We start from the raw sequence: 27,479 nt of genomic DNA, 5'->3' as shown, positions 1-27,479 counted from the left end.
TGATTTAATTTGCTCAACCCAAGACGATGTACTACTGCTAACAGCAAAGATAATAGTAAACTATATACTCCCTCCATCTAATTTTGATAGTCATATTTCTAAATCTGAAAAATTACTTTTGATAGGCATATTTCAATACAACACCCTATCCTCTTAATAACTTTCTCGAATTTAATGCGTGACTCTTCATTCATCCACACAAGATTAACGACATGGGCATCGAGAAATGTAAATATTAAGTAATCGTTTTTTACGAGAAATAACTAGTAGCATGTTTAAATGGATGATAAGTATAATTACTTATCCTTAGTCATTGTGCCCAGATAAAATATGACTATCAAAAGTAGATGGAGAGAGTACAAGCTATATGTTTATGTAGAAGAGAGATGAAGAAAAGTGAAAAGTGTTCGTTCTCAAAGTAAGTTTAATAGTATAGCCAACTATTAACTCTAAATCATCCACTGGTTTTCTTCTATCTGGAACTCGCTTTTCTTCTATCTTCTTTTATCTCTTCCATTGGTTTATGATCTGTTATTGTACTTGCTCTTATGCAAAAGATAGCTCTATACATGCTTAAAAATATGCATTAAATTTCAGAAAAAGAGAGAGGAGGAAAAACATAGAGCTAATGTTAAAGCTAAATTAGTATACATGCTACTTTTAAAATGAATTTCAAATAACTAGTGAGTTTTACTATTAAACTAGCTCTAAACATATTGTGGCCGGGTAGCCCGGATCACGTTGCCCCAGCCGCCGACAGACGCTGGGGAAGCAATGACTACCAGGTGATCGATCCAGTTGATGTGAACCAATCTTTTTGTCACCTCGTTAATCAATCGATTCAACGTACAGTAGTACGAGCAGGTACATGTACACGTATCGAGCTGCACATGCTTACTCCCTCCGTCCCAAAAAAAAAAAAGACAAACCCTGGTTTTCGTGTCCAACATTTGACCGTCCGTCTTATTTAAAAAAATTATGAAAAAAATTAAAAAGATAAGTCACGCATAAAGTATTAATCATGTTTTATCATCTAACAATAATGAAAATACTAATTATAAAAAAAGTTTCATATAAAACGGACAGTTAAATGTTGGCACGGAAACCCACGGTTTATCTTTTTTTTTTTTTTGGACGGAGGGAGTATTTATGCCAGTGTCCTTGCTTGGGATTAATTGCTGTACTTAACTAATTACGAGGCAGCTAACACATGGTTCAGATAGATATGGTTCAGGCATGTACTGTTAATGTTGGTTGATAGAATTCAACTGTCAAAAAAGCTTCATTACATACGGATAGATATGGTTCACACTTCACAACTATCAGTATCACGGACTTAGAAAAAAAGAGTCCATGATTATGTTGCAGTAGTGTGAGCAATTCTGAATGGAAGTGCACTGATCAGAATGCAGTAAAGTAAAACTATCACTCTGTCATCCATATGGGCAAAAAGATTTGAGAACTTGTATTATACTCATGGAAGAGGCATCTGAATTTCTCATGTACTATACAACCTGTCACTCGTGTGTATGAAATGGCAGAGGGTCCATCCATCCACATAGAAAAAGGAATGGGTGCCCTTGCGCCGTAAACAGATGCTAATCTTCCATATGTACATTACGATTTTGCTTTTTCTTTTTTCACTTTACAAGTTACAGATCTCTCGATGTATATACATACTATGATCCTCGCCTAATCTCTTCAATGTGTGCTTCCTCTTCTTACTGTATAGAAGAATGAAATAATTGGCCGACTAGCTGCGTTTGGTTTCCAGTTTCTTCAGCATTTACCTATGAGCCCGGCTACGTTTTGGGCAATATCTTTTTTGGCCTGCAATGAGACCGGTGAATCGCCAATGTACATACCGAACAGAGCCCCTGTTCACCAAGCAAGAGTTAAGTACAGTTAAAAACAATGAACTTTATCGTACCATAAAGATGCACTAGGCAAGAAAGTACTTATCCAGATGCAAGTCATGGACAGTGATCCAAGTGAAGCGGGTGGAAAATATTGAGAAAGTGTGAAGTAATGAAGTAAATTTGTATAAGTTTTGGTGTGACAAGTATACACTTACTGCAGAGGTCTTTGCTCTTAACAGCACCAATTTGTCTGCCATCAACTGCATGAAAATGTTTTTTTTTGTCAAAATATGTGGATGTGGCAGTAGAAAACTCACTCCTCAAGACATACAGAAGATTCAGTTACGGTCTACGGTACTTACTTTCTGTTATTAGCTGGCCATCAGAAGTTTGGCAGAAGTCGATCTTTGTACCCTGCAGTTATATTAACAGTGTTTACTTGTATCTAAAAGTTATAAACATACGGTAGCCAAATCCTGTGTTCAACCTTACCGCAGGAATAGGAATGTCTTCATTGAAGTAAGAACCAAAAGTTTTCAAGCAATGATAATCAGTGTTGGGATTCATCTGTTGAAAATACAAATACAGAAGTCACATCAGTATGAAGAACTCGTAAAAGAATTAAAAGTATCAGCTGAAGCAGCAACCAACAAGTACCTTCTGGAGGCGCAGGCCAAGTGACTTCTCAAATACACTGCGAGAAAAACACAAAAAGGTAAAATGAAACAAGTCTTGAATAGACTAAAGTCATTTTTTTTATGAGAAAGTAACAATCAAACAGATCTTTACAAACATGACAAATCAAAGAAACATTCAAGCAGATCTCTGTAAACATAAAATGAGAGTACTACTTACTCTCGCACTGCACCAATGCTAAGGCCGTTGTAGTGAAGTACCAATCTAACTCTCATAGGAAGGTTTTCCCTGGAAATTGAAGATACAAAACTTCATTAGTCCCCGGTGCACATGTAATCATCCTTTTTTGGAAAGAAGTGTCACATGCACAAGAAGTATCAAGTTAAGAATCACTTTTCATAACAAGTAGATTCATATAGACTTTCATAAGATCAAAATATCAATAATGTCATGGATATATGTATGGCACATGAATGGACAAGTGTGTACACATGTTTTGAAATGTACGTAGATCAACTAGCACAATAACACAAACAGTTCAATTTTTAATACATCCTGTGGATCTTGTGAGGGAAACTAAACTTGTGCAAACAGTTGCCAAAAAAAAGGTGCAAGCACTACCACATTTATGTGTGCTAAGCATATGAATAGGCAGAATTGTAACAACAGGACAAGACTGGATATATATATCGAGGTCCTACCTCAAAAGATCATCATAGAAATCTGGGTTGTCCTTCAAGTTGATGGTTGGAACAGAAGCATACTTAGGTCCCAGCTTCTCAGAAATAGTATTCGGTTGCAGATCTATCAAGAAAAATGCATGGTGCACCGTTAAAAAGAAATGATGGAACATCAGAGAAACATTTTTTTGTAGAATGTACAGGAAAACAACATAATAGAAGCACAAAAAATATTTACTCACATAAACCAAAAGCGTACAGATCCAAATTTTTGACACTCATTACTTTCACACCTTTGAAACCCATCCCAACAAGGACCTGCAATTAATTATCAATAATAATGTTACATGGAGACGTCACACTAAGAATTCAGAGAAAAATGATATGCTGATAGTTCAGAAGTATGACATTATATGTAAAATGAAGACTAAACTGAACTAACTCAATTCAATTGTCCACAGATCATTTGTAGTAGTGTACAATTTGCTGTATACATATTAAATCAACACATATAAAATAAAACTATGTGATTCGAAATTGTCAGAAATGAATTAATCCAGAGGATTTCATTTCCAGTTCATAATACAAGTATATTGGATTTTACATGACTAGCCTGCACGCCTATTAAAGAGGAGGTACACAGAGAAGACATTCATGATAATAATTTTACGACATAACAAATAAGAAAAGTGTACCAAAAGGCAGTCCCTGAAAAAATAAGGTAAAGTATCCCAGCAAAATAAGGTAAATTACCGTTGTAGATGGACTGGAGTCATCTTCGAGAAATGCAGGAAACTTGATTCCAGTTTTTGGTTCAATTGCATCTCCCTGAAATATTGTGCTTGGCACTGCAACAGATCTACTTTTTATGCATTTGTCCTCCAGATAAGGCTTATCCATAGGTCTGCTGACATAGTCCTTGATATTTCCCAGTGCCATTGACTCTGCGAGCGTCTTCAGTGATCTTTTTAATTCATACAGTGAAATGAACAGTCAGTGAGATATAAGCATAGAGCCCAAGCAAGAGCAGGGCACAAATAAAGTGTCGTACTGTGTGCCTTACATATTTTCAAGAGGGGGTACAATAGCCATGGCACCAGCCAGAGTAAGAACATTGCAGGCATGTTGCTGCTGAAAATCATTCCAGAGTCGCCCAAGTGTTGTGCTTGAGAAGTTAGCTAAAAGCAGTTGTACAGCATGCTCTTCTCTTACTAGATAACCAAACTGCAATACAGCCAAATTTTGCATACGGGAGCTCAAATGATTGATATGTGACTGGCAAGCTCTAGAGCTAGGGCCTTCCATACTCATTAGCCTACGTAAATTCTTGGGATTAGACACTCTAGAAAGCCAGTAGCAGAAAGCTCTGGCAAACTTGTTGAGGCGATCAAATGCTTCCTGAACAATCAAATTTCCTGAAGAACAGATCTGCCTGTGCTGTCGCAAAGAACTTCCCACCATTGTACCGGCATGCGTAAACAAGCTCAACCCAAGATCATGAGACATTGGAAAATCTGAGGGAAACTTGTGTAGATATCCCAAATCATGGTCGAGATTGGACAAGATTAACCGATCGGCCTTCATGTTAAAATGTTATTCCCAATATAATCTTCAGAATGTAGAAAGTCTTCAGAGAAAGCTTTTGAATGTACGGCGAGGAAAAACTTTGTGATCTGAAAATTTTAACAAAACTATGGAAGTCAGCTATAAAACCTCTTTTACACCGTGAATTGCACAAACAGCATCTAATAAGGAGGTGATACATATTTTATGAAATTAAAAAAAAAACAAATTTCACATCATCTATTGAAAATGGACCTGAAAATGAGTTGTCCTTCAAATTTACCCTTACAATTGCCAGGATTAAATGATAAAAAATAACTCTAGCTTTCTTTGTTCTCATATCAGCAAATAGAACTTTACTTTGGGAATATTAAGAACGCCCCCATTATATGAAATGCAAATACCATTTGCAAATATTGACAAACAGTATCAATTCAATCAATCTAATCGGACCCTGTAACTACGCCAGCAAATGCACAAATTTACGCCCTACAAGCCCCGGAGAACAATAATAAGCATTCCCGTAAAAAAAGAAAAGAGGAACAAAGAAAATCCAATTTCTCCTGAACTGGATGCATTCGCAACGATCCAAACCTGGCCGATAGACTATAAATCGCGCCGCGTCCAGATCAGCGCACTGGAGGAAGAACACGAGAGGATCCGCGAGTGCCACCCCCCCTCGATCGATCGGTTGCGGATCAACCAACCGACCGACCGAATCCGAACCCGGGGGAGAAGATGGGGGAGGGGAATGGGATCAAAGGCAACCGCCCTCCTCCGAATCGCCCTCCTCCTCTCCTCCCGTGAGGCGAGAGAGACGAGGCGAAGAACGCGTGCTCCTCCTCCTCCTCTCTCCTCTCCTCTCCTCCCCTCTCCTCTCTCTGTTTTGCTCTTCCTAATTCGAGAAGAAGGCGACAAAGAGCTCAATAAAAGTTCCCTCCCTTTTTGTTTTCCACAAAAGTTCTAGAACAAATTGTTATTTACATATAGGTCCTCGTCACGTGCGAACTGGTCCAGGGGATGGGGAATAGTTTTGTTTTTGGATAAGTTTAGGGGGTTATGCGTAAGAGTCCCCGATGGTTTCGGAGAAGGTGCGGTGCGGGGGGGATATTCCGGCGGGGGAGATCGGACGGTGGGGAGCCGACGGTGGACGGAGATGCGACGGGTTAATAATAAGGGGAATTGATCCGCGTCGACCGCGGAGACGGGGCGTGGACGGCGCCTGAAACACGTTTAAAATGGACCGTTATTTTGTCTTTCTTCCTTCTGGACACGTGTTGGCTTCTCCTAGTAATTTGATAATTTGATTTCACATATTACTTTCCCAAAATATAAAAACCTATGATTAGATGGAACATACCATAAAATTATGAATCTGGATAGGGGCGTATCCATATTCGTAGTATCATCCGGTCTTAAGTTGCAATATTTTAGAATGGATACAGAAGGACTCTACGTCACTTTTGACTTCTCGATTTTTAAATGCTTCTTCATTCAGACTTAAAGTTAAACATTTTAATTTTCACCATCATTTTTTTTATAAATTCATATAGTTTAATATCGTAATATTTGTATTTCAAGATTTATATAAAAAATATTTTCAACAATTCATATATTATTTAACTACATTAACTTAAAAAATTAATAGTTACAGATAAGCATGTTTGACTTAAAATAAACCTAAAATGATAGATAATTTGAAACATGGGAAATCAAATCAATTCAAAATCAATGCACTAAAATCTCAGCATTTTTAGCAAATCAGGTGCTTAAAAGGGAAATCAAATCAATTCAAAATTTAAAATTTAACTACCAAGGTGACTCAGAGAATCTTTCGTCTCATCCTTATTTTTTGCTAAACAATTTTATAATGCTTATATTTTAGAAACAGGGAGTAGTAAAAAAAGTATGGCAATTGAGTAGGCAAGTGATATTAAATGATAAGAAAGTAATAAATTTTGATTTGTACGATAGGCTAAAATTAATGTATCATGTATATCTATAAAGTTGATCCCAACTAAGTGTAGTTAATGTTAATTCTCTCTTCTCTCATGAAGCCACATCACCTTAATTGTTTTTAGCTTTTGGATGATTTATCAAGGGTGTAAAATGCATCTCTTCACATCACCTCAATTGTTTTAAGTCTTTTGGATGATTCATCAGGGGTGTAAATTACATCTCTTCCTCCTAAAAGGCACATCATACAACCTAATCATTTATAACCTATTTATAACCTTTGGATAATTGATAAAGGTAAAGAAATATATAAACACATGAAAAAAAAAATGGTATAGTAGGTAACAAAGAAAATTTTAGAACTCGTGTATACTATATTATCACACAATTCTTCCGTAGCAACACGCGGGATAGCCATCTAGTTTTAATAAGTTTTGAATGCTAGAAGACAAAGGGAATAGTATATACACCCATACTTTAACCGGATGATCCATAGTTTGGCCCTCTTTGTTTAGGCTTAGGCTTATTGGCCTAGACTTTTAAGTCAGCTTATTGGCTTATATGATTTATAAGCCAGTGGATTTAATGTCCTAAGTTTAGTGGTGGAGTCATACATCTATCTCATATAATCCCAAAAAAGCTTCTCCAACCTAGCTTTTGGCTTAACAGTGTTAGAGTGACTTATGGCTTCAAAAAAACCAAATGAAAAAGCTGCTTGTTTGTTTTGGCTTAGACTTTTCGACTTATTAGTTGGCTTATAAGCCTAAACAAAGAGGGCCTAAGCCTAAACAAAGAGGGCCTTTAACTGGTTAAGATAAACAATAGTAAACGAAAAAGCTTATCCAGATTCATACTATTATTAGACGACGAGCACCTTATTTTTTGGATGGAGGAAGTATTAGGTATGATTGTTGAGCCCATCCCTTGTTCCTGTATTTTTATTTTCTACCAAGTCAAAGCGATGGCTGCTTATGTACCACTCCTAACAAACATGTCGAGAATGGAAGTTGACACCTAGCCGCTAGTAGGTACTGCAAGCCTCCAACAGAAGCGGCTACATACCAGCCAGCGGGGACGATGTTCCAGATGACACAAGAACAACAAAAGCTACATAATTCAGGGGACCAAGCATTTGCTGGCTGCCTGGCTCCATTGATCCATACACAATCACACGCAACATGCCAGTCGATCATTGGAAGGCCAGTTTTCAGAGAAAAATACAGTAACAGCAGAAGGTTACAGACTACGGGAGACTCGTCCATGATCGCATCAGCAAGCTGCTGACTCCCACCCTCAATATCAAAATCAGGAAACTAGGTCAGAGATCATTTGTTGTTCACAGAGAATGTGACATCAGTTTCAGTTTAAGAACTGATGGAAGTGCACAGGGCAACGACGAGTGCACAAAAACACTAGGCATGTGCTCCGGCTCCCCAGCACGAACAAGAAACAGATCTACTTATTTCAGGCAAAGGATTATCTAGTGACATGTCGGCAGCACATGAGCTTTCGGTGTTAAAGGCAGAGATAGTCTGCATGCGTACATGCTTTTCTGAGACACCTGCAAAACGTTAAGGATGCCATGAGGGCATGTCTGTTGATGATAGATATGCATGATCTGATCAATCATTATGTGTATTGATCAAAATTTTTAATCAAGGGCAACAACTGTGTGCGAGACATTCTGTATCCTACTTCAGGAGGAAGATTATCTACCTAAGCAAATAGCATGGATTTCACAGCTTCTAATGCGACTTGTTTAGACAATTAATTAGGATAAAAAATGAAATGATGACGAGGAGTGGTATAAGGTGATACATTGTGAACTTCATCCGTTTGCCATCCTTTCTGATGAATCTAAGCAGACTGACAGAAAAATAACATAATGTTATGGTCTGGAGAAGGATACGACTTATAAACAATCAAAATTATATTCTACACAGATGCCAATGAAAATTATAATGGCAGATGTTAAGAAGTCATGTAGGGTAGTCATACAGGAAGTATCCGTGTGCACGGCTGCATACTAGAGGTGCACACAGCCACAGGGCAAGAGAAGTTGACATCTTACCTTCAAGCCATATGGGTAAAGATGGCTTTCACATCTTCAAACACCTCAGGGGCTGGTTTTGTCGCATCAATCTGATCAAACAATGGATTAGCTGAAGGTAATAAAAGCGCATGAGTTGACAAAACATACCAACCAGAAACTGATAGAGCACGTGCACAAAAATATGGCCATATCTGATGATGGTGATCGAAGTAGTCTCCAACTGACAGATACCATTTTAACACAAAGTTCTTGCACTTACTTAACCTTCCCCTGTTTGCTGAACTGAATATCATATTTCTTTGTGGCAATGGGACTCTAATCATGCAGCGCAAATTTGTTGCTATATGTGGAGTTTCAGGGCCTTTATTGTACACTTTCTGACATAGCATTTGCACAATGCAACAACTTAATCGAGTAATGAATCAAGTGATGAGAAAGGATAGAGACCATATGTTAATTCAATCACAAACGATCAATTAACATACCCTGGAAATGACAATCTACATATATCAGACTTAAGAAAACATCCAATCAGCTCACAAATATGTGTGCTCTACTCAAGGGTTTTATTTTCCCCATGGTCCCTGCTAAGGATATGATATGTTGTGCATCACTGGCTGATTGCAGTGCACAAAATGAGATCAGAGTAAACCATGCTTTATTCCATGTGTACTGTGAATTTCAAGTTTTGACCCTGAACCATACAGCAGTTTACTATATGATATTGTGTGATTATCTTAAATGATGACAAGTCTATAAATCCGGTAGGGAGAATAAACTGTACTGCAAGAAGCATGCATAACCATTACAAATGTACACACCTTCTTAACCATGCCTTTTGACTCATAATACTCAATGACAGGCAAGCTGGATTCTACAAAAACTTTCAATCTTTTCCTGATAGTCTCAATGTTATCATCACTTCTTCCCTGCAAGGCAACAAGAAAAAAATAATGTCTGAAGAAATAAATACTCAAGTGATTGTGTCAAAATTTATTTAACAAATTAATATCAGAGAAGAAGCAAACCTGGTTGCGACCCAAAAGGCGCCTTTCCATTTCTTCCTCAGAACAATCGAAAAATAGAACAAATTCAGGAGATATGTTTATCTGAAGCAGTTGGAAGTAAGTAACCAAGGTCTGTAATTGCTTTTAAAATGTAAAATATGAACACTAACATACACATAAATAAAATTCTCCTACTGCTCTATTCAAAACAATGAAGACTAAGTAAGCTTACAACACTCTCAAATACAACACGATTCTCTTCGTTCCGTGGAAATCCATCAATGATATACTTGTCATTTCCACCTTTTATTATGGCTTCTTGCAAAAGCTTTATGGTTATCTCAGATGGGACGATTTTCCCTTCCTTTATGATAGTGTCAATCATGGTTCTGCAAAATATAGAACCAGTAACTAAGTGAGTGAAACAATAAATATGGCATGTGTACATGGGCAAATGCATGTGTGTGTTTTTACCCGTTCTCTGAACCAGAATTGATTTCTGCACGCAAGAGTTCACCAGCGCTAAGATGGATAAAACCAAAATGCTCTACAATATTGCTGCACTGAGTTCCTTTTCCACTTCCAGGACCACCTGTTCATGGATGCTACATCAGATTAAACAACACACACACATAAATACAGTTATGAATTAACAACAGCATAAGAAGGAACTGACAGCAAGTTCACTTTTCTTCTATAAAGTGGCAGTCAAAGGCATGAAATTACTACTAAAGAATAGAGAAAACAATACCTAGAACAAATATAATTTTAACTTTCTTGCCACCCGACATGTTCTCATTAATATCCTGCAGAAGGACAATTTAACCCATCAGATTGTATGAACACAAAAAGATAAGCATGAGGGTCAAATTCAGGATCCAAATCAAATTGGTAACTGAAATGGCTGGCTGACTTACAGGTTAAAAGAACAAGTATGCATAAATAAATACTATGTAAAATACATATCCATGGGATGCATGGATTTAACCATATTCTCTCACGATGGAATGAACTGCAGATGAATCCTCCAGGAATCTGATAAGAACTGCAAGGTAATGTAAGAAAAAACTACCTTCTTTTCAGTAAGGACGTCTGGATCATCCATGGCTGTGCTCATGGCTACAAGAATACCCCCATGATTCAGACTAAACATCAAGTTGGTGCATAAGTATTTTGCAATAGAACCAAGAAATATGCATCATTCAGAAGTATAAAGCAATAGTGCAAATGTATTCAACATTGCACATGCATAGCAGACCACAAAGTAAGAACTATCCAATTCTAGGTTGATCATGAAGTCCAGACCCTTTCATGGTGCACAGATGTGTTGGTTTGGTCCAAATATTGAATTTAGCTCACGGCGCAAGAGATTATCCCACCAATTTCCTGCCAACAACAGTACACCAATCCCCGAAGACCACTAAAGACTTCGTTCGAGGGTTTTAGTAAACCTCTCCCCCCTAGTAGGTTAGAACTTAGAACTAAATAAGCAAAGCAGTAGTTAAACATCGACGATTCTCACATCCTGCGAGAAATTTTCAATCTAATCTACGGACTACAGCAAATCAGATCGGGAACAAGAAGCGTGGCGCGGAGAGAGAAGGGCCGGAAAACACGCACCCCCTAATTCCTACCTGCTGAGCTCGTCGCTGGAGAAACCACCGGACGAGAGGGCGAGGGAGTAGCCGCGCAGAGGCGACCAGACCTCCACGCATCCGAGGCAGCCTGGCGGCGGCCGGGCGGCGAGCCGCGGCGAGGGGCGGAGGCCACTTGCCGGTCACGGTGGCGGTGGCGGCGACGGCGAGGGGAACAGAGAAAGTAGTAAAGAAGAAAAAAATGATTTTCTTTTTTGGATTTTAAAAGGTGGCCGACGAGCAAGTCAAGTCGGTGCTCGGGGCTTGCTCGTTTTGATTCGTCAGACTTGGGGTAGACGGTTACGATTTAAGACAACAACTAGAAAAAGCGCGGCTTTGTCACGCATGGTACAGTGAGCCTGGCCAATTGGGCCTGTAACAAATTAAAACACATATGTAAAAGAGCCATATTAACAGTAAAGATAACTAAGCTCTTTATATTAGAGCTTATAAGTTGGCTATAAGATTATCTCTATATTTCGTTTCCTCTCTTTATGTTACTTATAAGAATTTAATATATTCACCTTAAAGCATGTGTAGAGCTAGATTTTACTTGAAAGCCAATAATATTTTTTAAAAAAATCTTTATCCTCTACATAAGTTTATAGTCCACTATTAGTCTATTATCTTTGCTCTAAGAGCAAATTTTATAAGCAAGTTTTATAGCAAGGTGATTAAGACCTCTAACTTATTCATATCATCAACTAACTAATTAAGATATAGCATACTGGTTTCAATTTGCATCCAAACCACACCATTCTTTTCTTGGAGTTTGTGAAGAAATTACCACTTGCATGAGGGGTGGTTACTTCTCATATACTATCTTAGAGCTCATACTACACCTAACTATAAATATATAGTCTACTTTTGTTCTCTCTCCTTCGTTATTCAATAGCTAGCTTATTGCTAATAAAGGGACAAATAAAGGAAACGTCCATCATTTTTCACCCACATGTCGGTGTATTTTTACATTAAAAAATCTTTAGAAAAGTTACCTTTTAAAGAAAATCATATTTCAATTTTTTTCATGTTTGAAATAATTATTAGTCAATTAATCATGCGATAATGGCTCACCTAGTTTTATATATCTCTTTAATATTTTTATCTCCTCTTAAACATAGCCTAAGGTATGTTTGGAACTCAGAAAAACAAAATACATGAAATAAAATATTTGGAATATAAAACACATAAATACGTGTGTAAAACAGAGGAATAAAAACCATAGAAAGTTTGAAAAGATGGATGTTTAGAACATAGGAAATTTTAGTGGGTGATTTAACTATATCCTGCTAATTCGTATTATTAGTTTGATCCACAAGAAATAGCGGCCTGCCTGACTAAGCTTTGTTGCCAGCTGTTCGGTGGGAATGTGAGAAATCAACGTGTTTGCACTACAACATGTATGCATACTATCTCGTCTCTTCCACGTAAAGGCGACGGATTGGGGAGAAATTTCTGGACGCGCACGCACGCAGGCAAGAGCATTTCATCGATCCCTGCACGCGCGGACGCACGTTTCGTCGTCGAGCCTGCAAATCCGGTGTTGCCACGTGGCACCATTCTCCTTCTGATTTTTGGCATTGAATTCGTATTATAAGATTCTTTCACGGCTACCGGTTCAAGGGGCTAATATGTGAGCCAGATTATTTTGACTTATAAATAGATTCAGGGATTAGTCATTTACACATTTATTATTGTGCTAGCTTACTGCTCCATGTATACTGTGACAGTGACAAGCTCCACTAAAACAAAAGCTTTAGTTTTGTGTTGGGTTTCATTGGGATTTTAGGTAGATTTGGTTCAGTATAATAGTTAAGTTTATTCAGGGCCACACAGGCCCCCAATCTCAAGGGGCCCAAATAACTTAATACGTGTCACAGGACCATTAGCCCAATAGATTAAATCTATTGAAATGTGTAATTGGAAACAAAGGCTGAGCGAGCACGTCGATTCGTTTTCGGCGCGTGTCGATTTGAGCGTCCTCCCGTCCGTCTACCCCAATCCATACGCCGCGCCGCTCTCGCACTCGCACTCACCGTCTCCCTGTCCAGCTCGACGCTCGGCTGCTCGTCGCTCGGCTTTTGGCCCTCGTCGCTTAGAGCAAGATAAAGATAATATAGTATAGCACACTTTTTACTATTAGCCTATTTTAAAGCCAACATATGTAATAAATTGGCTATAAGATTGGCTACAATTTTATTCACTTCTCTCTATCTCTCACTTATACATTTAATGAATTTGTCTTGGAGATTGTGTTAAGCTAGCTCTTGCATGAGAGCCAACCCTCTTGATTTTTTTTGTTACCTCTCTTCTCCACATAAGCTTATAGTAAATTTATAGCTCACTATTATACTTGCTCTTACCGTCTGCACGTCTGCTGACGTGCCGCCGTAAAGCGGCAAGGTAGCAACCAGCGAGCAACGTCTTTGGGCGACCTCCCCGGCGATATGGCAGCGAGCACAAGCGGCAAGCTTAGCTGCCCTGCACACACCAGCAAGGCAGCCGGGTATATGACCTAAATTTTTATTCTGATCGCTAGGTTTATGGTGTATCTAATATGTATACTAGATTAAATTTTATTCATCTTGTATCTATATATGCATAGATTTAAGTAGTATTTCAACTTCTAAGAAATGTCATCTGCAAATCATTGAAAACTTTATTTCAAGAAATACTAAAGGAAAAAGAAAGATACTTTCCAATTGGAGATTATGCACAAAGACAATTTCTATTAAGTTTATATTGCTAAAATATATCATGGAGTGTAAGTTTACCGGTTTATTTTATCGCTTAAGTTAGAAGATTTCACACGGGGCCTCCAAATTTCATGGGACGGCCCTGAGTTTATTAAGGAGACTGTTAATATTATGTAACTTTGGTCAAGTAAAGATATATGGAATAATATCTATTTTGGTTTTTATATACTTTTATAGTGACATTCGTGAACCAAACGAGCGCCTAAGTCCCAACTCCCAACTAGCTAAAAAATTGTCAAACAGGCCCATACACTGCTGCTCTAGTTAGCAGCCTCTGGGGCTACATACACGACACGTCTTAAGGATTACGAATTACGATGAACAAATAAGTTTCCGCCCTCTACTGTCAACATGTATCAATACGATTTGTCTGCTAGACAACTAGAGTATCAAATCAATGTTAGCATTTCCCAACCGATCAAAGACAATTAGCAGAAGAATACTTCGAGTACGATGGATTTCTTCGCTATTACTGTACTCGCCGTTGACATATGAGTCCGTCAGAAATCTATGAGCTGGACGCTTGCTCTTGCGTCAAGCTTTCTTCTTTGGTGCCGGAACTCCGGCAGCTTGACATGAATATATATATACACTCCATCTGTTTCAAAATGTATAGTGTTATTGACTTTTCGCATAACGTTGGATTTTTTTTTTATTTAAAAAGTTTAGTACAAATATGTAAAAGTATAATAAGTTAATATTATATTATATTTGAAGATAAAACAAGTCATAACGAAATAAATGATATTTACATAAACTTTTTTAATAAAACGAATGGTTAAACGATTGTATGAAAAGTTAACAACGTCATGCATTTGAAATGGTGGAAGTATATATTAATGCATTAGGCAGCTTGTATATATCATGTGTTTACGATTGATTGACTGCCATGGAGTTGAGTAAGACTCTGTTAGTCAAGCAAGAAAACTATGGCACAAATGGTATCCATGCATGCACATATCTCTGTATTATAAAAAGCGCGCGAGTGCCTTGGTGTTCTTGCCAGTTGCCACACTCCAAGTGAAAAAATTGTGCAACGTACGAATTGATGGAGGCGAGCAAGGCGAAGCGCAGCGTGGCCATCGTCGGCGCCGGCGCGAGCGGGCTGGCGGCGTGCAAGCACCTGCTGGCGAGGGGATTCCGGCCGGTGGTGTTCGAGTCGGGGGAGGCCGCCGGCGGCGTGTGGAGGCGAACGCTGGCGACGACGAGGCTGCAGACGCCGGCGCAGGCGTACAGGTTCTCCGACTTCCCGTAGCCGGCGGCGGCGGCGGCTGAGGAGTTCCCGCGTCACGAAGAGGTGGCCGCGTACCTCGACGCGTACGCGCGGCGGTTCGGCGTGCTGGAGCGCGTCCGGTTCGGCAGCAAGGTGGTGAGCGCCGAGTACGCCGGCGTGCCGGAGGAGGAGGCGGCGGCGTGGGAGAGGTGGTCCGGCAACGGCGAGGCGTTCGGCGACGGCAGGGGTGAGTGGCTTCTCACGGTGCAGCACCGCGAATCGGAGAACCTCCAGGTTGGTGAATACGTGACGGCATGAGCACACAGAAAAGTGTCATTCCTGTCGGCTTATCACCGTCGGTTTGGCTTGAGCGACGGGGTTTCTCAATCACTGTCGGTTCAGCAGGTTGATCGAATTTTCCCGCCCAACCCACTTGATAATCGAAACTGGATGTCAAATAATCGAAACCCATTTTAATGAGTGTTAAATTATCAGATCTCTCGCATAGTATGGTAACAAATGACTTGTCAACGGATTCACCTCGCTTATCAATCCACAGACATATAAGTTCGACTTTGTGATCCTTTGCATTGGACGGTATGGCGTTGCGAGCGTTCCAACATTTCCACCCAAAGGAGTACCTGAAGCGTTCCATGGACAAGTGCTCCACTCCATGGACTACTCTAGCATGGACCGTACGGCCGCGGCCGAGCTGATTCGCGACAAGCGCATAGCCGTGGTTGGTTCTGGCAAATCGGCCTTCGACACCGTTGCGCAATGTGCCGATGTAAACGGTGAGATTGCTGCAACAGAACATGTTCACCTTGATCACATTTTCCAAATTGAATTCGAATTTGTTATGATAATTTTTACCGTATGATATCTAATCTATCTATCTATCTATCTATCTATTATATTATTAAAACAGCCTTGAAAGGAGGCACCACGTTCGCTGTGGGGGCTAGAAATTCCCACATTAATCGAAGAAAAAGAAAAAAAGAAAAAGAAGAGTCCAAGTAGAAGTCTAATTTAAAAATAGCTGAAATTCGGAATTAAAAATAAGCAATATTGAAAGAAGTTTCCATATAAGAACCCAATACGAGATTAACCAAAATTCGAAATAAAAATAAAATAAAATCCAAAATTAGAAAAGGAAAGGAGAGTCTAAGTAGAAGTCCAATTTAAAAATAGCTAAAATTCGGAATTAAAAATAAGGAATATCAAAAGAAGAGTCCATATAAGAACCCAATACGAGATTAATTAAAATTTTAAAAAAAATAAAAATAAATCCGAAATTATAAAAGGAAAGGAGAGCCCAAGTAGAAATACAATTTAAAAATAGCTGAAATTCAAAATTAAAAATAAGCAATATTGAAAGAAGTTTCCATATAAGAGCCCAATACGAGATTAACCAAAATTCGAAATAAAAATAAAATAAAATCCAAAATTAGAAAAGGAAAGGAGAGTTCAAGTAGGAATACAATTTAAAAATAGCTGAAATTCGGAATTAAAAATAAGGAATATTAAAAGAAGAGTCCATATAAGAACCCAATACGAGATTAATTAAAATTCGGAATAAAAATAAAAATAAATCAGAAATTAGCAAAAGAAAATAAAAGAAGAGTTCAAGTAGGAATACAATTTAAAATTAGCTGAAATTCGGAATTAAAAATAAGCAATATTGAAAGAAGAATCAGTATAAGAACCCAATATGAAATTAATTAAAATTTCAAATAAAAAATAAAATAATATCCAAAATTAGAAAAAAAATAAAAGAGAGTTTAAGTAGGAATACAATTTTGAAACAACTGAAATTAAAAAAAAATAAAAACATTAAAAGAACACAATACGGTATTAACTATTTTTTTTTAAAAAAATAAATTCTGAAATTAGAAAAGGAAAAATTATATTTAAATTAGAAATACAATTTATAAATAACTAAAATTTGTGATAAAAATAAAGACTATTTAAAGAAAAAACCATCTAAAACACATGACGAGATAAATTAAGTAACAGGCCTATAAAAGAGTAGAGTGATGGCGGTTGATACGCCATATAAAAATTGTTAATAAAACAACAAATAGAATCCTAATGACGATTATAAGGAGGGACGTCAGGCATGCCGTGAAGCAAACAAGTAAGACAGTAGCCGGGACTTCTAGAAAGTAAAAAAAATAAACCCATTGATAATCATATTCGATTTTTAAAATCTCAATGACAATAAAAAGGAAAAGAAGCGGGCGGGCGTATAAGAGTATGGTTGCAGAGCTGCCGACGGTTGACGGGACTTCTAGAAAATAAAAAATGAATTCCAACGATAGTTATGTTCGATTTTTAGAATCACAATGACAATAAAGAGTAGGCGACGGACGGGCTGTAGAGGGGCATAGTGGCATCGTTCAAATTTTAAAGGTTCGGAACTTCCAAAAAGTAAAAAAACCTAATGATAATCATGTTCGATTTTAAAATCTCAATGACAATAAAGAAGGGAGGCAGCGAGCGAGCCGTAGAAGAGTACAATGGCAAAGCCGCTGACGGTTTGACGGGACTTAAAGTAAAAATGAACCCAAACGATAATTATGTTCGATTTTTAAAATCTCAATGACAATAAAGAGAAGAGACAGTGGACGAGTCGTAGAGGAGTATAATGGCAACGTTTGACGGGACATCTAAAAAATATAAAAACGAAACCCAATGTGACAATAAACTCTAAAACTATAAAATCCAAATTTTAAAGGTTCCAAAAAGAATGAATAGAAATAGTGATAGATCGAGTAAGCAAATAAAGAAATAGATGACATAAGGGGTAGCAATTGGTGTGACTTTTAAAAACTATATAATTAGAAACACGAGGATGATAATGGTGTGACTTTTAAAAACTATATAATTAGAAACACGAGGATGATAAGGTTTGGTCTTTCAAAGTCTTAAGACAATGAGATAGCTATTTAATAAATTTTAAGTAAAATCATACTAAAAATATATTATTTTGTTTGGGTGCTAGCTGCGCAATTACGCGGGCCACCCAGCTAGTTCTTTTTAGTAAAAGCTTGGCGTAATGCCTTTCGTCCAAAGTAAGGGAGGAGTAAGAAAACAAACGACAGAATACGCATTATACGACGGATTCAGCTTGTTGCTACGATCAACTTTACTCTCACCATTATCTTATAGCTGAACATATCTCCATGCCAAAATTTTGCCAACAAAGTATTCGAAAGCATAGGGATTAAGCCAAGATGATGGCAAAACCACATGGATAGGGAGCTCTAACACAGTGACACGGACAGGCACATCAAATCAGTCAAAGATCGGATTAGTCCTTAATGGCCTCCACACTCCAATCCACCTTTTTCTTTCGCTGCCGAGATGACCCGTCGCGCCGTGCCGACTTGGCTGGAACGAGGCGTCACCACCTAACCATGCCCAAACCAGGTGCCGAATCGCCTATATTACCCGGAGCAAATGCTACACCTAGCAACACACACCAGTGCACAACCTCTTCCTCCTCTGTTCTTCTCTACTTCTTGCCTGATCTACTGGTAACAGTGAACAGGGTGAGCAAGGCAGAGAGAGAGAGGAGAGGCTTTTCAGAGGACTCTGCTTTCTCTTTTGGTATTCTTGCGAATTTTTGTTTTGATCTTTTCCGTGCGTGCTCTTCTTGATCGCCATGGCTTCTGATGTTGCGATGGCGATTGTTCTCTCCCTCGGCTGCGCCGTGGTGGGCGGCCCCGAGGTGCTCCGCGTCCTGCTCGGCCTCTCCGGCCGGAGCCCCGTCGACGACGTCGCCATTTGCGTCTTCGTCTTGGGCGCCGTCACCGCGCCAGTCCTCGGGAACATGCTTCTCGCGCGCTACGTCCGCGTCGTTCCAGGCGCCGCCGCCGCGGCGGCTGCGCCTCATGCTCCCGCCGTGGATCCCTTCGCGCGGGTGACTGTTGCGGTGGCGCTCGCCGTCGCCCTCGTCGTCGCCGCCTGCCTCATCCTCGTCGTCCCCTCCTCCGCCCACTCCGCCATCCGCGACCCCGGCTCCGGCGCTGCCTGACGCGCCACGCGACCCTGTTCGTCCTGCGGAACATGTCCCTGTGGAGTGGTGAACTTGGTGTCTGGTGAATATGTCCCTGTGGTGAACTTTAGCGGTTAATCAAGCTCTCCTTGCACACGCACCTCATGCAGAGGAAGTAGCTGTAGATGTTGGGTTTTTTTTTTCACTCAATGTTGTAATGTTCGTGTCAATCTGCAGCCGAGAGACATACTACTACCATGTAGTACAACTTTTTCTCTCAAGATAAAACATTATACTACCTTTTTTCGCCAGGCAAACAAATCACCGGGCAAAACTCTCTATAATAATGGTATTTACCAATACGAACGGCTGCACTCCGAAACATATGCACATAGAGTGTGTTGCCCGGTGAAACGCTGGAATAAGCAAATGAAAGCTTGTACTAATCCAAACAAAAAAAATGTTTGCCATCGTCGACAAGCCACAGGGATAGGGTGATGAAAACATTCGGCTAGTCGCCTCGCTCTGTCAGCCACGTGACCACGTCGGACGAGCACTGACTAATCGTAAACGAAGAACACAACGACGATGGTCGTGCCCGTGTGGCGGATTTGCAGCGCGTGTGCGTCGCGAACTGTGGTAACTGAAAGGGACAGTGTTTCGACCGTCGTTTCACACCGCCTTCATGTCATCCTCCGATTGTACGAACGGCTGCATTCCACTCCAGTGCTTCAGCAACAACACAAATGGTTGGCTGGTACTGTCGGTGCTACCAAAATTTTAATACTAGCATATCTGGGCAACAAACCAAACTATCTATCTATTATATACTAAAAGTCTATTAAACTTCCTACAAACACTCTTAAGCCGACATGTGGCGGTCTAATAAATTAGAGAAATCCAAGAAATTCTGAGAAAAAAACGAAACATCCCACCGTTAATTTTCACATAACATGGTGGACCCATTATTTTTCACCATTAGATCTATTTAAAAAGAATTCCTAAAGCCCAATCCATTAATTATCACCTCCCACCGTACCCACCACCTCCTGGGTCTTCTCTCCAGTTGTCCCCTTATGTGTACGTACGTGACCTCCTCTCCCCTCATATACGTAGATACGTCTCTCCCTCTCCTATCCTTCCTTTCATCTTCCAATTTTCTGCCTAACAAAATTTAATATGTAAACAAAATCAAACGTTAGATAACTAATGATTGTAATTTTTATAATATATTTTATTTATCTATATTGGGCATGTTTGGATATATAAGAATATATCATTTGAAAAAAAAAACTCCTATCTTTTACATGGCAAATAATGAGCAATTAAATATTATTAAAATATAATAACATATATGTGATCTCTTATCTCTCTGCTTGCTCACTTTCTCCTCGCTATTTTGTAGGAGTAGCAAGCAATCAAATAGACAAATACCCATTGTGTAATAAAGATCCATTAAACATCATGTAGATCAATCTATAATAAGCTCCATTAAACATCCTCTACAGTGCTACTAACCCTACCACATGGCACATATGATAAATTAAAAATAAATCTATTATATAGTAAAAGCCCATTAAACTTCCTACAAACACTTCTAAGTCGACACATGCATGACACTTTATATACCGGTATCCCGTTGGGATAGTATCCTAACGGGATCGCTCCCTGTCCACTTCCCTCAGACGCGAGAGTGTAGGCCACCGTGGGAGCAGCACAGTACATATTAATCTATTTTTTTAAAAAAATTAGCTAATACTTAATTAATCACGCGCTAATAAATGTACACTGTACATGTTGGGAACTTAGGATTGCAAACACAGCCCGGTGGTAACGGAGCCAAACTTTTTAACCTACAAAATATAAAGAATGGGTCCAAAGAGATTGGAGTAAGATTTAATAGATTTTTAAGCTTCCCAGAAGTACGGATTTAAAGTATTGAGATGGGTTCTGAAAGGGCCCGTGACCCATTACCACCTACTGATGCTCGATGGATGATAGAGTTGTTCTCCTCATTGTTTATCCGTAGCTTTCTGTAAGACATTATTCAATTATTAATCCCCAAAAAAATAAGAAGGATATGGTGTAAAATAATTCTCCCTTAATGCCCTCTAATCCCTTCTCTAAGGGGATTAACCCCAACAAGGGCTTAGGCCATGTTACATTACTACTATATATCTACTCCCTCCGTTTTACAATATAAATCATTCTAGCATATCTCATATTTATATTGATGTTGATGAATCTAGAAATATATAATATAAACGTAAAAAATATTAGGACGACTAACATTGTAAAACGGAGGAAGTATATGAATGTTCAGGCTGGCTAGCGCTTCAATATTCTATCGATGGATGCGACCAAGAAGCGTGTGGCCATCGTCGGCGCCAGCGCCAGCGGCCTGACGGCGTGCAAGCACGCGCTGGCGAAGGGCTTCCGGCCGGTGGTCTTCGAGGCCGCCGGCGACGGCGTCGGCGGCGTGTGGAGGCGCACGCTGGCGTCGACGAGGCTGCAGACGCCGGCGTTCGCCTACCGGTTCTCCGACTTCCCGTGGCCGGCGGACGTGTCGGGCGCCGAGGTGTTCCCGCGGCACGACCAGGTGGTCGAATACCTCGCCGCCTACGCGCGGCGCCACGGCGTGACGGAGTGCGTCCGGTTCGGCTGCAAGGTGCTCGCCGCCGAGTACGCCGGGGTGCCCGATGAGGAGGCGGCGGCGTGGGAGCGGTGGTCGGGGAATGGCGAGGCCTTCGGCGACGGCTCCGGCGAGTGGCTTCTCACGGTGCAGCACCCTGGATCCGAAGCTACCCAGGTAATTAAGTTCACGTGCTACTTGAATTTTTTTGTCAAATTTATTTATGTTTGATTTGATCAATTTTATAGAAAAATATAATAATATTTTTAACACAAAACAAACATATATTCAACGTTACATTTAATGAAACTAGGTTGGTATTGTAGATATTTCTAATTTTCTCTATAAACTTGATCAAATTAAAAAAATGACTACGAAAAGTTAAAACGATTTATAATTAATATGAAATGGAGAGGGTAGCTACCAATTTCAAGCTCATTTCAATTGGTTTATCACAAATTGCACACGTACAGTTAAATTACAGTAACATTTCAAACGGAACTTGAAATATATGATCAGAATATTTCAAAGAGAAATATATGATCAGAATATTTCAAAGAGAGGTATCTTGGTGTACAGATACACAGGGTCGATTTCCTGATACTCTGCACTGGGAGATTCAGTGGAGTTGCCCACACCCCAACATTTCCACCCAACCGAGGCCCCGAAGTGTTCCACGGCCAAGTGCTTCACTCCATGGACTACTCCAACATGGGCCACGCCGCCGCCGACGAGCTGATCAGAGGCAAGCGCGTCGCCGTCGTCGGCTCCGGTAAGTCGGCCTTCGACACGGTGGCGGAGTGCGCCGCTGCAAACGGTAAGATCCACATTTCGCGGCGAGAGTAATTAATCGATCTGTGATGAACTGTTGAGCGTGCGTGCTGCCTGCCATGGATCAGGTGGCAGGTATCCGTGCGCCATGATCTGCCGGAGCGGGCGGTGGATGGTGAACGGCGGGTTCGTGTGGGGCGTCAGCCTTGGACACCTCTTCTGCAACCGGCTGGCCGAGCTTACCGTTCACAAGCCCGGCGAGGGGCTTGCATTGGCCCTCCTCGCAATTCTGCTCACCCCTTTGGTTTGTGATGTTACACGTTTTGTGAAGTGATAGATCGTACATTAATTTATACGGTTGATTTTTTAATTTTTTTAATTATTTAGGTGACATATAAACAATAATAGAACATCCCTCGATAATTTAGAATAATTTTCCCAATTCAACTTGATTATGTATGCATTTTTACGATGGTATTTATATCGGTATAGTAGAAAAAATTTAGATCTTTCGTCTTTTCTTTTTTATTTGACTGGTTACTAGTATTACCGTAGCTATTGCTTGTAAATAAATAACCTTATCTTTTCGCTTATGCTTATACTCAGCTAAAATTTAAATCTTTAGCCTTAAATTTGGAGTTGATTTTGAGTTTTTTTCATCGAAGTTTATTTTTCAGCCTTTGATTTTGGATCGCTAAGGACACATATATAAAAGTTTTACTTATAAATTATTTTTTATATACAAATATGTCGTTTAGATTATTCCACGAATAAACCAAACGATGGAGCCAAAAGTAGTTGGACCTTTTTAAGGGACAACAAACTATTTTGGACCATTTACGGAACATCGATCCAACTAGGCGGCGGAAAGATATATTGATATTGAAAGCATACTAGTATCAATTATTGCATCCCAATTATGGAAGAAACAATGTTTCCTTATTTTAATGTGTACACATTCGAATTATGTATAACAGACAAGTAAATTCGAAAATTTCAATATCCATGTTGTAATTTTAAAATGAATTTCAAATTTGTAATTGAATTTTTAGCATAGTTGGAATTATTTTACTTTATTTTTTTTAGAACTACTACTCTGTCAAAAAAAAATCAAACCCTCCGTCCAAAAAAAAAGACAAACCGTAGATTTCCATGCCAACGTTTGACTGTCCGTCTTATATGAAATTTTTTTATAATTAGTATTTTCATTGTTGTTAGATGATAAAACATAATTAATACTTTATGCATGACTTATCTTTTTAATTTTTTTATAATTTTTTTAAATAAGACGGACAGTCAAACGTTGGACATAGAAACCATGGTTTGTTTTTTTTTTGGGACGGAGGGAGTAGGTTATATCAATAGTAGTAGTGTATTTTTCACCGGGCATTTCTTCGATATAATAGTGATGATAGGATTCTACTAAGACCAGAAAAGTGCTCACGAATTTTTAACTATATCAAGTACTAGCTGTTTTGATACTGAAAATGCTTTTTTTTTTTCAGAGATGGCTGCTGTCGAAGCTGGCAGAGACCTACTTCAAGATGCAGATCCCGATGGAGAAGCACGGGATGGTGCCGGAGGAGAGCTTCGCGGGATCAATGTCGGGCTGCCGGCTCGGAGTCCTCCCCGACAAGTTCTACGACAGGGTGGAGGAAGGCAGCATCCTGATCAAGAGGGCAAGATCTTTCAGCTTCTGCACGGACGGCTTGGTGCTCGACGACGACGACACCAGCGAGCGCGTCGACGCCGACGTCGTCGTGCTCGCCACCGGCTTCCGTGGCGACCAGAAGCTCACGGACATGTTCGTCTCGGCGACGTTCAAGCAGCAGATAGTAGCAGCTCCTCTGTACAGGTGAGACTCCGCACATCGCCGTCAACGATCCGTTCGCCGGCGAGCCGGCCGGCGTCTCGCCGCCGATGAGCATTCATTCGTTCGTGCAGGCAGTGCGTGCACCCGCGGATCCCGCAGATGGCGGTGATCGGGTACACCGAGAACCTGACGAGCATCTACACCTTCGAGATGATGGCCAAGTGGGTGGCGCACCTCCTCGCCGGCGCGTTCCGGCTGCCGAGCATCGTGCGGATGGAGGCGAGCGCGGCGGAGTGGGACGAACACCTGGTGATGAGGAGGCACGGCGAGGGCGGCGGCGGCAAGCCGTGCCTCGGCGGCGTCAGCACGTGGTACAACGACGAGATGTGCCGGGACATGGGGTACGAGCCGAGGAGGAAGAAAGGGATTCTTGCAGAGTGGCTGCAGCCGTACAGACCAGCTGACTACGCTGGTATCCTCTGAAGTCTGAACTCAAGTGAAACTGATCAGTGATCGATCGATCACTGATGTGTTGATCACGAGTATACGATAAAAAAGAACATGAACTTTGGAATTGTTGGGCTTTCAGAAAGGGGAAAATAAGTTGGGCTGCGATATGAAGAGGAAAATAAGTCGAGGAAATAAGCGTTGTTCCAAAACTTTGTTGCATCGCCCATCGTTCTTCTGCAAAACATTGTTCGTGTATATCTATTTCCATCTGGCTAAAATCTAACAGAGAGCACGATACCTTTTCGAGATATACATGTGTGATGTGTCTGAAAAAAACAAGAGTATATGGCCTCATTTGATTTAAAGAAAATTTATAGAAATTTTAGAGAATTTCATTCTTATAGGAAATTTTCCTATATAGTGCTTTGAATCAAAGGAATAAATCTTATGAAATCCTATGATTTCCTATGTAATGCCTAATGGCATGTAAATTTTGTTGGAAATCTAACATGAGGTAGAATCTCATGGAAACTTTCCTTTGAGTTTTTTATTTCTCATCTATGTCACGCCCCGAACTAGTCCCGAGCGGAACTAGCCCGTGACGCTCCAAATTAACCTGTTAATTGATACCAGTCCCAGGAAACAGTGCTGGTATAACAGGAAGACAGAATATCACAGCAACAGAGGTCTCTTTATTATAGAGTAGGGGTACAGTCATGTTGGGCTGCGGACAGATCCCGAGCTCACAACTGCATTACAAAAGGAACGCGGAAGCCAAGACTTGGACCACACATCACAGGCGCGACTTGGGAACTAGGCCGAAACCCTAAAACTCATCGTAGCCGGCTTGCTCCTGAAGGAACTCCTCGTCAGCGGGATCCGCTTCATCTTCTTCAGCAACTGGGGGGGGGGGGAAATAATTTATAAGGAGCAAGGGTGAGTACGAGAGTACTCAGCAAGCCATGGGAAATAAGTGTTTAATGCAGGCTTCAAAGAAGGGCTGTTGTTTTTGCAATTGATTTTATTTGAACTCTTTCCTGAAATAACTAAGTGAGTGCTTCTCAAACGACACGGATGAGAAAGTGCGTCTCGTCCGGTCGGAGTTTGTGCAATGTATCAGTCTTTTGAATTGATCAAGATTGGCACCCGGCCAATAGCTTTCAAACGGCCACCCGGGCCTGGCTGGTCCCATCAGCCGCAGATTTTCCAAACTTCAAACCCATTTCACAACAGCAAAATCTCACAAGGCAGTAGTCAAACAAAACTACGCTAGGAATCACCTCACATCCGCCCATGACCGTGGGCACGGCTGTTCGGACAGTTTAATAACCTCTGCAGAGGGGGTACACTTTACCCACACGACATTACTAACCCGGATCATCCAGCCCGTGCAGAACGGCCACGACTAGAGACCTTAAGGCTTTCATGACAAGGCATTTCGAAAGCCGACACAGGTTTACCATATGCCAACGAGAGGGGTCCCAGACCAACACCAGATTAGGTCCCAGACCATACTGTGCCAGGAAGCCCAGGGGTCCTCCCCGACACCACCCCGGCGAATCCACATGTCTCTTGGCATCAAGGCTCCCCCGATTGGCTAATTACTCAGCCAGGGGTGTCCCATTCCACCCATGTGGTCGTACTTGTCTTATGTTCGGATGAAATTCCAAGGAAACGGTCCTTAAGTGCAAGAGCGGGAAACCGTACTCCCGGTACGTTCCCCGGTCCGCGGTTTTGGAAATTCATTTAGTTCGCAAGCACCGACCCAGGTGTCGGGTTTTCCAAGTCTTTTGTAAAAATCCAAGTTTTACCCAAGAACTTACTCAGATTTTAAGTTTGAAGGCGACCGTCGATACTCGCACAGAGTGCACGAATATCGAGGCGCGACTAGGTGGTTACAAGGGAACATGGTATAACAATTAACAGTGGAGGGATCAGATGCAACAAGTTGGGTAGGCCCACCGGTCTGCCTTGCAGACGGGGCAAACAGATCAAGTGCAATCCTATCAATGCATAATATTTTGCAAGCAAATTAATTAAGTTCAAATATAGGCTCAAGATGTTCAAAGGTGGCTTGCCTTGCTCGAGATTTGGAGCTTGATCCTCGAAATCCTCGCACTGCGGATCTTCGGGCTCCGACACTACACGCGAAACGGGGCAACTCAACAAACGGCAAAAATAAAGCCCTATTATTGACCTCTAAGCGTGCCATTAGATAGATCTCGAGATTTGAGGAATTTTGGAAGTTGAACGGAGTCAAACGGACTTACGGTTGGGAAGATATTGAATTTCTAAGATTATTGGATTTTTGTCTAAAGGAAAAGGATTTATTTAAACCCTTTTTGAAAAAGAAAAGAAAAGAAAAAGAAAGAGGGAGGGAAATTAGACTTCCCTCGGGCGGCTAGGGCGCGGCCCGAGAGAAAGGGGCGGCTCGGCCGAGCTTAATGGGCCGGCCG

At 40.5% G+C, this 27,479-nt stretch overlaps 4 protein-coding genes and 1 pseudogene across 13 annotated transcripts; 3 read left to right on the top strand and 2 right to left on the bottom strand.

Moving 5' to 3' along the window:
- Positions 1–1,406: 1,406 nt before the first annotated feature.
- Positions 1,407–5,629, bottom strand: LOC127776613 (fatty-acid-binding protein 2-like). Its single transcript, XM_052303077.1, has 11 exons — positions 5,333–5,629; positions 4,239–4,848; positions 3,929–4,139; positions 3,418–3,493; positions 3,197–3,299; positions 2,715–2,783; positions 2,517–2,553; positions 2,352–2,426; positions 2,222–2,273; positions 2,075–2,119; positions 1,407–1,877 (listed from the first exon to the last, which is right to left on the bottom strand). The coding sequence occupies exons 2-11, from the start codon at positions 4,757–4,759 to the stop codon at positions 1,780–1,782; spliced, it is 1,287 nt and encodes a 428-aa protein (XP_052159037.1). The 5' UTR covers positions 4,760–4,848; positions 5,333–5,629; the 3' UTR covers positions 1,407–1,779.
- A 1,726-nt stretch (positions 5,630–7,355) lies between these two features.
- On the bottom strand, positions 7,356–11,646 carry LOC127776614 (UMP-CMP kinase 4-like). 10 transcript variants are annotated; one of them, XM_052303087.1, is made up of 9 exons: positions 11,389–11,646; positions 10,827–10,873; positions 10,506–10,560; positions 10,229–10,346; positions 9,987–10,143; positions 9,776–9,856; positions 8,766–9,676; positions 8,513–8,560; positions 7,357–8,255 (listed from the first exon to the last, which is right to left on the bottom strand). In XM_052303087.1, the coding sequence occupies exons 2-7, from the start codon at positions 10,869–10,871 to the stop codon at positions 9,485–9,487; spliced, it is 648 nt and encodes a 215-aa protein (XP_052159047.1). In that variant the 5' UTR covers positions 10,872–10,873; positions 11,389–11,646; the 3' UTR covers positions 7,357–8,255; positions 8,513–8,560; positions 8,766–9,484. The 10 variants fall into 10 exon arrangements, with proteins under 10 accessions (XP_052159042.1, XP_052159047.1, XP_052159039.1 ...); XM_052303083.1 differs by lacking the exon at positions 10,827–10,873 and having other exon boundaries at positions 7,369–8,255; positions 8,766–8,836; positions 9,569–9,676; XM_052303084.1 differs by having other exon boundaries at positions 7,369–8,255; positions 8,766–8,836; positions 9,569–9,676; positions 10,827–11,489.
- A 3,546-nt stretch (positions 11,647–15,192) lies between these two features.
- On the top strand, positions 15,193–15,702 carry LOC127776310 (probable flavin-containing monooxygenase 1; annotated as a pseudogene).
- Positions 15,703–18,857: 3,155 nt separating this feature from the next.
- On the top strand, positions 18,858–19,661 carry LOC127777929 (uncharacterized). The gene has a single exon (XM_052304550.1). The coding sequence runs from the start codon at positions 19,025–19,027 to the stop codon at positions 19,394–19,396; it is 372 nt and encodes a 123-aa protein (XP_052160510.1). The 5' UTR covers positions 18,858–19,024; the 3' UTR covers positions 19,397–19,661.
- Positions 19,662–21,707: 2,046 nt separating this feature from the next.
- LOC127777548 (probable flavin-containing monooxygenase 1) lies at positions 21,708–25,333 on the top strand. Its single transcript, XM_052304155.1, has 5 exons — positions 21,708–22,166; positions 22,569–22,806; positions 22,889–23,064; positions 24,266–24,615; positions 24,705–25,333. Exons 1-5 carry the CDS (start codon positions 21,708–21,710, stop codon positions 25,054–25,056), a joined length of 1,575 nt encoding a protein of 524 aa, XP_052160115.1. The 3' UTR covers positions 25,057–25,333.
- The last annotated feature ends 2,146 nt before the right edge of the window (positions 25,334–27,479 follow it).

This window comes from Oryza glaberrima, chromosome 6 (assembly GCF_000147395.1).
Source record: "Oryza glaberrima chromosome 6, OglaRS2, whole genome shotgun sequence".
Lineage (NCBI taxonomy): Eukaryota > Viridiplantae > Streptophyta > Magnoliopsida > Poales > Poaceae > Oryza > Oryza glaberrima.
Note: the sequence above shows the minus strand (reverse complement) of the source record. Positions and strands in the feature narration are given on the sequence as shown.